The 12,559-nt window shown below is 38.0% G+C and overlaps 1 protein-coding gene across 1 annotated transcript in view; it reads left to right on the top strand.

Annotated features, from left to right (window-relative positions):
* Positions 1–12,559, top strand: part of CCDC7 (coiled-coil domain containing 7) — a 234,359-nt gene that overhangs the window by 207,618 nt on the left and 14,182 nt on the right. The window contains exons 62-66 of the mRNA XM_087947956.1: positions 1,571–1,684; positions 3,942–4,040; positions 4,299–4,394; positions 7,822–7,944; positions 10,023–10,112. Of these exons, the coding sequence (XP_087804082.1) occupies positions 1,571–1,684; positions 3,942–4,040; positions 4,299–4,394; positions 7,822–7,944; positions 10,023–10,112 (522 nt within the window). The remainder of the gene's footprint in view (positions 1–1,570; positions 1,685–3,941; positions 4,041–4,298; positions 4,395–7,821; positions 7,945–10,022; positions 10,113–12,559) is intronic.

Genomic DNA, 12,559 nt, shown 5'->3' with positions numbered 1-12,559 from the left:
CAGTTGAAGTTATGTTAAACTCTTCAAAAACTACTTAAGATCCAGTTTCAAATTTACAGTGGCTGCAACACCCTCACAGTCATTTGTCCTTATGACAACTGCAGGGATGCTGCAATGGTCATACACCCACCCATTCCAGACCACTGAGACCCCGCCCAAGTCAGATTAGGCTGCCTGTAAGTGGGTGTGAATCAACTGGAGCTTGCAAGCCTCCATCTTCCTTCTTACCCAGGAGAGATCATGGTGGCTGCAGCTTGCAAACCTCCAGTTTCCTTCCCATCCAAGGACTTATGTGACACAGCCTGGTCCAGAGCCCAGCAACATCCAACATATCTTTCTGTTTTTTTTACAGCTTCTGAGAGAAGGCATTCAGCCTGATACAGGATCAGCTTTCTTATAGATCTAACCTCATGGCAAAGTAGGTGTTATTTTTGCAAAGTGGCAAAAAAGGCAGCTGCAAAAACTCCACAAACAAATTGGCCCTTCTTAAAAAATAAAACCTTCTTAAAAAACAACAGTGCTGAAATATAGTAGGAATAGAACCTGTTGAAAAGTAGCATGGGTTTTACATGAGGCTGAGTTTGTAAGAAACTGAACCTGTATCTGGCCGATTGCCTCCCTCAGAATCAGCAAAAGAAGAAAAAGTTTGATGGTGCTGGGCTCTGGGGTAGGCTAAGCCTGCATATTCTTGGGTGGAATCTCCCTTTGTTTGTCCCTTGCTTATTAAGTGGGAAAGAAGCTGCAGGACTTCAGGGACCCCAAAGGGCAACAAGCAGAGCACAGGATGCCTCAAAGAGTAGGGGTAGCCTTGGGAGGCCTGGGACAGGTAACACTGGTCCTGTGTAGTCTTCCCAGGGTGTCCCTCTTCCCTGAGGTACTCTGCCCTTGTTTAATAGTCACACCAGGAAGAACATGGGGTAGGGTCATTACGTGAGGACATTTCACTTAACGGCCATTGAGATATGCGTCCATAATGGGCAAGCTCCATAACAATTGTATTTCAAGAACCATGCATTCACTGGAAGTTACCTTAGTTGTCTTACCACATAAACATTTCTTGTCTACTACTACTAGGTCTGGTAGCAGACGTTTAGTAAGTTGCAGCTTGTGCTTTTTAATAAACGTAGTTGGAAAAGGGTGCTAGTAGATTTCTGATATTTTGGCCACCATATACTGACAAGGATCTCTTCCTACATTGTCCTATATTTGATAGAAAAAGAGGGAGAGGAAAAGAGTAGCAGAATTAATGAAAATTCATGATGGGACAGAAGATCATTGCAAGAAGCATTCCTAGTCAATGAAATAGAATAGATAAACTAATATTTTAAGAGATGCATGTATGCTGCCTACCAAACATATGAAACAACAAAAGTTAACTGGAAAAACACCAATATAATGTCTTCTGGCCATTGTAAGTCACTATTGTGTATCTATACAACCTTTTTAAATAAGCATTCTTATTACTGAGAGCAAAGTGAATTGGCAAATAATTCCTACCAAGCTTGTTGAATTATTTTATTTGAAAACATACTGAGATTTTTATTCTCTTCTTGATATATATGAATAACAGAATCAAGGCAACAGTTTCAACCACTAGTTAGTCAGAAGACCACTGTAACTCAACCGTCATATCACCAACTATTGATGGCAAAAGTTTCAGCTCTACATATAAGCAAAGCTCCTAGTAAGTAAAAAATGTACATAATGTCTGGAAAATGCAAATATTAGAAGATAGATGGGTTACATTCATTAAAATTATAATAGATTAAATTATAATTAATATAGTTTTTGAAGGTTCAAATATAAGAAAACATATGTAACTCAAAGTTGAACTTAGAACATTTCCTTATCCAGCTAGAACATGATGATATTATAGTTGAATAATGAAATGTTTGCAAGCAAATACCCAAGCTCAGAGAATGCACAGAACTCACAGTTACTAAAGGCTAATTTAAAGATCAGTTGTGCATTATATGTAACAAGGAAAATGTTAAGATGTAATGCCCATTTTGCAATTTTTATAAATGTCATTTCTAATAACAAGTCATAATTTTTAACTTGTCCATTTTGAAATATTCCATTTTGAAGTTTTCACAGCAAATGCAATTCTTGGTCATTTTCTCTCTCCTCCATACAGTACAATTAAGTTCTGATGCTCAAAGTATTAATTAGACATCTCTAGCTTACATTTTTCAGCAAACGTTCCTGTTCCTCTTTGCTTTTTGTGGCCATAATAACACAACTTTTTAGGCACAAATTTTCCAAAATCAGCACGCTATAATCAATAAAAGATGTGAGTTAGGCACTAGTTACACCCTTTCCTAGACCAACATTCCCTTTTTACAGTCACCTATAACCTAGTAATCTCTCGTTTGGACTACTGTAATGTGTTCTACATGGGACTGCTTCTGAAGAATATCTTGTAGGTTCAATTGGTTCAAAATGCATTTGTGTCTATGTAATCTGTTTTGCAGAAGTTATATTGATTACCACTTTGCTTCAAATGCAGTTCAGGATAGTGGTTATCATATTTAAAGTCCTACAGCTTTTAAGGTCTACTTAAAAGAACTGCCTCTCCCTAGTTACATCTACTCAGCCCACCAGAATGGGAAGCAAGAGATGTTACAAGTCCCATCTGTTAAGGAAATATTTCCACTGGGATCCAGAAAAAAAGCCTTTCTCTGTGGCAGTTCCCTCCCTTTGGAATATCATTCCTTCAGAGATACGATTTTTCCCCACCTTGGTATTTTTCTTTAAGGCCCTGAAGATATAGTTCTGTCAGTGGGCCTAAGGACCATAGGTTGATATGAAGCCAATCAAGGTTGGTGTGATTAAGCCTCATTGGGTGGGGGAAGTTACTCTGTGGAATTGTAACCTTAACAAAGATTCCCTGATGTCAGGCACTTCGTATTGGGGAAGAGCGTACGATTTTTATGAGTAGGTCTTGAAGGGATAATATGCCTGGGCCAAGATTACAATAAAATCTAGTCACTGAAAGAGGAATTCTTTGTTTACAAGGACCCACAATCAGAACAGTGTGAGAAGCATGAATCAAGAAAACCTGAAATTGCCAAAGTAAATTATACTTCACAAAATTGGGAGAAGGAGAAAGGAAAGACAATAGATAGGATGTTTGGTCAGACATTGGAATATCCTTGGAAAATCATGCTATTATTGGAAACAGATGACAAGAGATCTTTCTCTATAGTGATCAGGAATGAACCCCAACTCAGGAGCCCTTAGTTTACTACAATGTACAACTTACAGATAATGTTCCAGTTGGTGAATTATTCCTCAGACATCAGTTATAAACTTTTTAATATCAGCAATGAATTATAAGGTAGATCAGATTAAGAGACAGGTACTGTGTGGACTAGGGGTGTCAAACTCAAGGCCCAGGGCCTCTGTCAGCCCTCTTGAGCTCCATTTTCACTGGCAGAGGGTTGCAGGTGGCTGTTGCAGCCAAAAATGGAGCTTGAAAACCTATTTTAACTGATAGAGCACTCGGGCCACCACAGGCGCCCCCAACACAAGTGACATCAAATTGGCCATGCCCACCCTGGCCACACTCATCCCAGCTGCCCAAAGTCAAAAACAACCCTGATGCGGCACTCAATGAAATTGAGTTTGACACTCCTGGTGTAGACATAAAGCTAAAGCTACTTTTATTAAAACAGCTACAGAAGCAGAAACTAGATATGGACAATTTTTCATATGGGAATATGTTTTCCTCTTTCCCTATTTAGTCTTTATTTTATTCAGGCTTAGGAAGGTGAGGCATTTGAGTTATTTTCTAAAAACCACCTTCTTAGTCTAAACTTAAATATTGTTTATCTCATTGTTGCTTTAGTAACAGATCTTCCCTCTGGCTTTCAAGACCATCCTCTAGACTCAGTAGAGATGTTTATATATAGATGTTTTCTCTCCATCATTCCTTTTAGTGATGAAAAGTATCAGACATGAAGAGACAAGCCTAGATAGTACAAAATCAGAGGAAAGACCCACTAGTTCTCTCTTAGCGGAGCGGAGCAAAATTCTAAGTAAGTAATGACTTTCTAGATATACCTTTTATTTGGACCTAGCTGAATTTTCAGAGAGTTAGTATGTAAATCATCTGTAACTTGTTAGATTGCTGATTTTCAAAATATGTTTATGTATACTGCAGAATAAAAATGCAAAATTGCTTTATGCCTATATCTAAATATTTGTTTATAAATATATATACAAATTATTCTTTAAATTCATAAAGAATGTTTTGGTGTCCCTGCAATAACCTAATATAATGCTTTTCCTTCCAGGCAGGGAAGTAGATATGTCAAGTAGAAGCAAACTTAGCACACAATCTTTGCAAAAAATATCTAGTCTTTTTCCATTTGATATCAGCAAGTTTTCTGGTAAGTATATAGATAAATATTTTGAGTACAATTGGGAATGTACATAAAGAAAAGGTCCCAATTTAGACTTTGAATAAAGGAGCAAAAAGAATTTTGAGATTTGGGTATATATGTTAAAGAAAGAAAAGGTTTAAGCCTTTTTAAAAAAAAGAAAAAAAAGAAACAAAAGTAGAGTTCCATTCTACTTATAAAAGAATGGCACCTTATCACCTAATTGTTAACATTTCTTTGGATGAAGACTGTATATCTGCATTTCATTCCTAAAATTCTTGAGGCAGTGGTGGTATTCAGCTGGTTTGCACTGGTTCGGGCAAACCAGTAGCGATGATTTGGTGTGGGTCCCCGAACCAATAGTGACTTCCGGCTGGCCATGGTCCCTGACATGGTTATCCGGTTGCTGCTCGCTTGCTTGCCCTGCCCACCTGATGCTTCCTCACCCCGCCTACCTGATGCTCGCCCCGCCCAGTCACTCCTTACCTCCTATGCGGCACACTGGGTCCTCGTGGCTTGCCTTTAACCTGCCTTCCCATGTAATGTCTGCGCCCCAACTGAGTAGCCCTGATCTGCCTACTCATAGGTAAGCCTGAGAGTTGCGCTATCCCCCCCACTGTTCCTGGATCTTCCTGGCCCCACACCATTCCCGGATCTTGCCGCTGCCCCCCACTGTCCTTGGAGCTTGCCGAGGGCCCCCCACCATCTCCAAGTTCTGCTGGCTGGCTTCCCCACCACCATGGCCCCATTCTGAGAGGCAGCGCTGGCTGGGGCCTACTTAGCTGTTCCCCCCACCGTTCCTGGGCTCAGCTGGCTGCCTAAGCCGCCACTTGGTGCTCTCCCTACCACGTGGCGGCCATGGCGCAGTGAGCTGTGGTGGATGTGCTCTGACTGGGAGGGCGGGTACTCCTTGGGCTGCCTCTTGTAGCAGCTCCCTGCCTCCGCCCACTTCCTTTCATCACCTGGAAGAAGCAAGTGGCGGCAGAGGTGCTTTGAAAGGGAGGGCGGGGACTTCTGAGACTGCCTCCCATAGCAGCACCTCTGCCGCTACTGTAGTCACTCACTTTCTGCTTTCTCCTGGGGGACATGCCACTTCCAGCAGGTGGGTGTGTGGCCCTTGGGAGACATCTCTGCTGAGCTGGGGCTGAGAGGGGTGTTGGAGGTGCACATGTGCAGCAGCCCCGATACATGCCCCCACTCCACCCTCCTGGAATATTGCTGCCATAACCACTCACTTTCTGCCTTCTCCCGGGAGATGAAATGAACAAAGCGAGCGGCCAAGGCGGCTGCATGCTCCGTCCCCCACCCCGCCACTCACTTTCTGCCTTCTCGCACCGCCCGCTACTCTGGATCTTGCCAGATCATTTCGTCCCAGTCATACCAGGTGTGTGTGTGTATGTGTGTGTGTGAGAGAGAGAGAGAGAGACAGAGACAGAGACAGAGACAGAGAGAGAGGTGTGTGTGTGTGTGTTTGTGTGATTTACATGCAATTCAATATCTATAGTCCAGAGCATTTTGCTCTACAAATGATTGCATTTGGGATTAAATCAATACTAATTTTCCAGGAGGGATTTGTGAGTAATATTTGGTGGCTCCTGCTTATATTTTCTGTTTAGACTTTTGTACACATCCTTGGAAAGACTATTAATGCCAGTAGTACTGTAGTTTTCTCCCCCTTTAGATCTCTTGAGAGAGAGGGGGGAGGGAGGGAGGGAGAGGGAGAGAGATGGAGATGTGGCTTCTTGGGAGTGCATTTTGGAGAAGTATCAATAGAAATGCTAAAAGGGCAATCAGTTTGGGATTAAATTCCAAATGAAATTGGGTCTTCAGGATAAGAAGACGTGAAGAACTTTCAACTGCAGGTTTCTAAAAATCTTATTAGGATATTAATCTCATGTTTTAAATAAGATTTTTAGAAGCCTCCAGTTGAAATACTGAAATGGTATAGGGTTCCCCCCAAGGTCCCTTCTAAGTGGTATTCTGTTATTCTGACACCTTTATACTGTACTCAGATTTTGGCATCCTCAGTTTTCCTCCTGAGCAGGGGGTTGGACCCCCCAAAGTCCCTTTCAACTCTGTTATTTCTCAGCTAAATAGCTAAGAGTCTGAGGATGCCAAAATCTGAGTAAAGGTCCTGGGAAAGATGTCAGAATAACAGAATAACACTTAGAAGGGACCTTGGGGTGAATCCTATACCATTTCAGAGAAATGGCTGTCCAGTCTTTTCTTAAAAACTTCCAGTGATTGAGCACCCAGAACTTCTGGAGACAGGCAGTTCCACTGGTTAATTGTTCTCACTGTCAGGAAGTTTCTCCTTAATTTTAGGCTGCTTCTGTCTTTGTTCAGTTTCCATCCAATGCTTCTTTTTGCCTTCTGGTGCTTTGGAAAATACATTGCCCCCTCTTCTTTCTGGCAACCCCTTAAAAGCCTGTTGCCTATCACACTCTTGGGCAAAGCATGTGAGCCATTTCCTCCTTTCAGTGGTCCGTGAAAGGACATCTGTAGTATGTAGATAATAAAGTAAAAAAAGGATGAGGAATATTTTTACAGAACTATAGATACATTGAGGCTGGGTGTGATAAGGAATGGCTGGGAATGGAGGGCCAGGCAAGGCACCCCTTGATGTGAGTGACATTGAGTTGGCCATGCCCATCCAGTCACATTACCGCCAAGCCATGCCCACCCAGTCACATGACCAACAAGCCATGCCCACTAAGTAAGCTGGTAGTAAAAAAATTTGAATCCCACCACTGTCTTGAGGATATAAAATATTGCAGTAGCAAAGCAGAAGGAAAACTATAAATGAACAAGCAAAAATGTCTCCTTTTTTTTCCTGGCCAAAGATTATCCTTGTTATAAATCATAGATATAGGACAGAGATCAAAGATAAAGAATAAAAAGATGAAAAAACAAGATCGTGTAAAAATCAAAGTCAACTTTTAAAATATATTTTATCCTGATAGTATATTGTTTGAGCAGTTCAATCAAGAGAGATTTAAAATACTTCAGCAAACTGTAAATTGCACCGTTTGCCTAAGGGCTTATATCTAAAATTCTTCAGTTATATCTAAAATATGGGTGAGTGAATATGTAGGAGCAACTGCAGATAAATAATAAAATAAGATAGATCAAACTGGTAAGAATCATAGTTAAGCTTTGTCTGAAGCAACATAAATAATTATAGAATTATTCCTGCTTTGGTCTTCTGTTTCTAGGACAAAATGCTGAACTTATATTAATTCACATATTATAGTATAGTTCACTGTGAAAATAGAAATATTATTGCCAAATGCATCTAAATAAAGATACATACCCCCTTTAATTCATGGACATGATAAAATCAGACCAAAGCATTACAGTAGACAGACTTATTGATAAAATGCAGGAATTTTTTTTTAATTTTTTTTTAACCTTTAGTTCACCTTGTTGTTTTCAGCTGATATTGCATTGCACGAATTACTAGAATACAACAGGACTCTGCTTCCAGGCCATAAAGCAAATCTTCAGCATGCATGGCAACTTGCACAGCGAAAGATACTACAACAACAAGCTAATCTTGGTAGGTTATTTGGTTAATGATATATACAAATATGCATTCATGCATATGCATTATTACACGCCCAGGAAACCAAATGAATTTTTCTTTTCTGTTGTGAATAACTCAGTTTAAAAATCTAGCAAAGTCTGAGGAGTTAGATTTTTTTAAATTTTTTAAAAAGTCTTTATTAGTCAAATTCTACAATTAAAAACAAAACATACTTCCATTCATTTCAGTATGTCTGTAGTGGCGTTCACTCCCATTGACATATTCTTAAGTATGTAGATTATTACTAAATATTATTACAATTATTTTACATTCAATTTATAGCATATTTTCATATATTTACATAGTTATTTACATAATTATACATAGTTATACTTAGTCATACAATATTATTTCATCTCAACATAACCTTAACCATACAATATTATTTCATCTCACCATAACCTTTCATTCATTTCTCTATTTTGTGTCTGCCTTGCAACCAATTATACCATAGATTCCAGATTTCATGGTACTCTGTCTCTTCTCTCTCCTTCATTTCCATTGAAAGCCTATCCATTTCTGCACACTCTAAAACCATTTTTATTATCATAATGTCGGAGGGAATATTGTCACATTTCCAATTCTGGGCTGCAGTTATTATATGTAATATAATATATTAGAATTTCTTACTAATTTTATCTCTTAATATACCCAATAGGAATATCTCTGGTCTCAATTAAATTATCATAGTCTCTTTTACTGCTTCTTCCATTCAGTATCTTAGGAGATAATTATACATTTTGGTGATCATTTTTTCATCTGTCCCCTGTAATATTTTGTCTAATTCCGGCTGATCTTTATATATACCAAATTCTTCTATATCTTTCTTATATCTTGTTTGAATTTGTAGATAAGGCCACTAGTCTATTTTTATCCCTTGTTCCTTCAATTCTTGATTGGTTTTCAATTTTCCCTGTTCATCCAATAATTCTTTATATTACACTATTTTATTTAAATCTAGGACATTAGGATACACCATTGGTTCTATGGTAGATAGCCAAATTGAGATCTTCATGTAATGGTTTCTCTTAATTCTCTCCCAAACAGTGTCTTTAACTTTGTGTCTCTAGAAGTATGAATGTAGTGTATTTTTCCCTTCCTGAGTAGTTAGATATTTTGAATGGCCATCCCAAACTGTTACAGAAGCCCAAGAAACCAGAGACAAAACAATCTGGAGGCAATGTGGAGTAGATCTTTTTCATGATCTCTTCACATTACACAAATGGGTGATTGACATGTTACTTGCAGAAGATAGATTAGGTGTCTATTGAAGCATGGGACATTAAATGAAAGCAAGTTTTAGTCCTTTTTTAAATTCTTGGCAATGATGTAACACAAACATTGACTGCTTAATCATGGCATTATTATTTAATGTTCCTGAAGAGAAATGCATTAAAGGAAAAGCAATAAAATGATTATCATGGCCATTGTCTAGTGGTGGCAGTCCTGCAATTTTATTTTGGAGAGACTCTGGGTGGAAATAGGACAAGCATAACTAACCAAATAAAGAAAATTAAAGAAGAGTATTATGTTCAGTATGAAAGAGAGACCTCTGTAAATACCTATGTAAGTTATAATGATAGTATGCTAAAGTAATAGAAGGTCCAGTAAGAAAGGAGGCAAAATAATAGAAGATGCCAAGCAAAATTCCGTGTAGGTTCTGCGCTCATATACATTGTCCAGAGGCAAAGAACCACATGGGAAGCTTAAAATTCTCTGTATGTTTAAAAAAAAGTATTCAAGTTATTTCCAATTTTATCCTCCAATATTCTGAGAGTATAATATGCGATATAAAAAACTAATTAATTGGAAGTCAATACTACATGAAACACCCCTTTTTCAACTTTATTTTTATATATTTACAAACATTTTGCCCATTATTTTGATTACTATTCTAGTTGCAATCTGAAATTTTAATCAGAATATGGGAATATATAGCTTACATTTTCTTATTTTTAAAAATCTGATATTCTTAGCCTTATTTTTCATTAGAATTGCATTTTTCCATTCACATTGTTCTCTTAGAGATTGTGTTGTGTTTTAATTTGTAGCTGAAAAGTTCAGAAGCTTGTCAGTGTTTTTGCCTCAACCAGGTGGCACTACTAGGTTCCACGATTATTCTGGCCATCCTTCAAGACCAGGTAATCCATATTAGTGAAAATAATTCTGAATTTTTTTTTCTAAAAAATGAATATTATATTCTATATATTATGGATGTGTTAATTTTAAAGATAACTGTGGTTAATAGATGGTTAATAAAAGAGAGTATGGATTTATGGCACATAAAGTCATTTCTAGTACTTCAGACGCTTGTGTTTTTCAAATAGCATTCCCTGGAATCCTATAGCTTTGCCTCTTGATCAGGGGTTCCAGGTTTTTGTTTTTTTAAAAAACTAACAAGCTCCCTGGGGGAAAAAATGAAACTCCCTGAAATAGTTTAACTTAATGAACTCCAGATGTTTTTGATTACATTTTCCATATTATTATAAACATCTATGAGGCAGAAAGCCTTACCGGATACTTTTAATTGTAGAGATTTTTAACAATACTATCTTAGAATATAGAATAGAACAGAACAGAACAGAACAGAATAGAATAGGCCAAATGTGATTTGGACACACAAGGAATTTGTCTTACTGCAAATTCTCTCAGTGTACATAAAAGAAAAGATACTTTCATCAAGAGTCAAGAATCATAAGGTACAACACTTAATAATACTCATAGGGTACAATAAGCAATCAAATCATACTAGGAAACAATCAATATAAATCATAAGTATACAAGCGACAAAGTTACAGTCAAACAGTCACAAGTGGGAAGGGATGGGTGATAAGGAGTGATGGGAAGATTAATAGTAACAGTAATGTAGACGACAGTGTTGAGGGAATTATTTGTTTAGCAGAGTGATGGCATTTGAGAAAAAAATGTTCTTGTGTCTGGTTGTTCTGGTGTGCAGTACTCTATAGCATCGTTTTGAGGGTAGGACTTTAAACAGTTTATGTCTGGGATGTGAGGGGTCTGTAAATATTTTCATCGCCCTCTTTTTGACTCATGCAGTATACAGGTCCTCGATTGAAGGCAGGTGGGTAGTAATTGTTTTTTCTGCAGTCCTAATTATTCTCTGTGTCTGTGTCTGTCTTGTTGGGTTGCAGAACCAAACCAGATAGTTATAGAGTGCAGATGACAGACTCAACAATTCCTCTGTAGAACTGTATCAGCAGCTCCTTGGGCAGTTTGAGCTTTCTGAGTTGGTGCAGAAAGAACATTTTTTGTTGTGCTTTTTTGATGACGTTTTTGATGTTAGGTGTCCATTTTAGGTCTTGTGATATAATAGAATCTAGAAATTTGAAGGTCTCTACTGTTGATACTGTGTTGTCTAGCATTGTAAGAAGTGGTAGTGTGGGAGGGTTTCTTCTAAAGTCTACCACCTACTCTATGGTTTTAGGTGTGTTCAGTTCCAGATTGTTCTGACCACACCACAAGGCAAGTTGTACAATCTCCTGTCTGTATGCAGATTCGTTGTTGTCTCGAATGAGACCAATCACTGTTGTATCATTTGCAAACTTCAGTATTTTAACAGATGGATCGTTTGAGATGCAGTCATTGTTATATAGGGAGAAAAGAAGTGGAGAAACCACACAGCCTTGGGGGGGGGGGGGCTGTGTGAATTGTACATATAATAGAACATAGAATAATGGAGTTGGAAGGTACCATGGAGGTCTTTTAGTCCAACCCTTGGTTCAACTAGAAGACCTCAAAGATTAAATCCTTAGATTTGAAGAATTTGTAAACTCACATCCCAGTTCTTTAAAATGTGCATTGTATGTAATAACATCCTCTAAAACCTGTCTATATGCAGAATTTAATAGTAAGTAGTAGTTTTATTTTATATTTATTTTATTTTATACTGTTTTAGCTTTTAAGCCAGTGTTGACTCTTAGAGACTAACATGGAAAAATTAATACAACTTTCTGGGCAATATTTTTGGAAGTGCATTGTCATAGTTTTCCTCCTAGGACTCAACAGATATTATTTTAAAAAAGCCTTTTTGTAATAATAGTTACATCTTAAATGCCAAATTTTGTGTCAGATAGCATATACAAATCTGATTCTTTAAACACCTAAGTTGATTTGCTAATTATGAGCATATAAATGCTTTTATACATTTTTTCTTATTATCCTATGATAGAATAGAATAGAATAATGGACCTGAGAGGTCTTCTAGTCGAAACCCCTGCTTAGGCAGGAAACCCTACACCACTTCAGACAAATGGTTATCCAACATCTTTTTAAAAACTTCCAGTGTTGGAGAATTCACAACTTCTGGGGGCAAGTTGTTCCACTGATTAATTGTTCTAACTGTCAGGAAATTGCTCCTTAGTTCTAAGTGGCTTCTCTCCTTGATGAGTTTCCATCCATTGCTTCTTGTTCTGCCCTCAGGTGCTTTGGAGAATAGCTTGACTCCCTCTTCTTTGTGGCAGCCGCTGAGATAGTGGAAGACTGCTATCATGTGACCCCCTAGTCCTTCTTTTCATTAGACTAGACATACCCAGTTCCTGCAGCCGTTCTTCATATGTTTTAGCCTCCA

Source organism: Notechis scutatus, chromosome Z, assembly GCF_049901735.1.
Source record: "Notechis scutatus isolate UNSWTSFEM ecotype Mainland chromosome Z, rNotScu1.2, whole genome shotgun sequence".
NCBI classification, from domain to species: Eukaryota; Metazoa; Chordata; class Lepidosauria; order Squamata; family Elapidae; genus Notechis; species Notechis scutatus.
The sequence above is the reverse complement of the archived record's forward strand: the minus strand, read 5'-3'. Positions and strand labels throughout refer to the sequence as shown.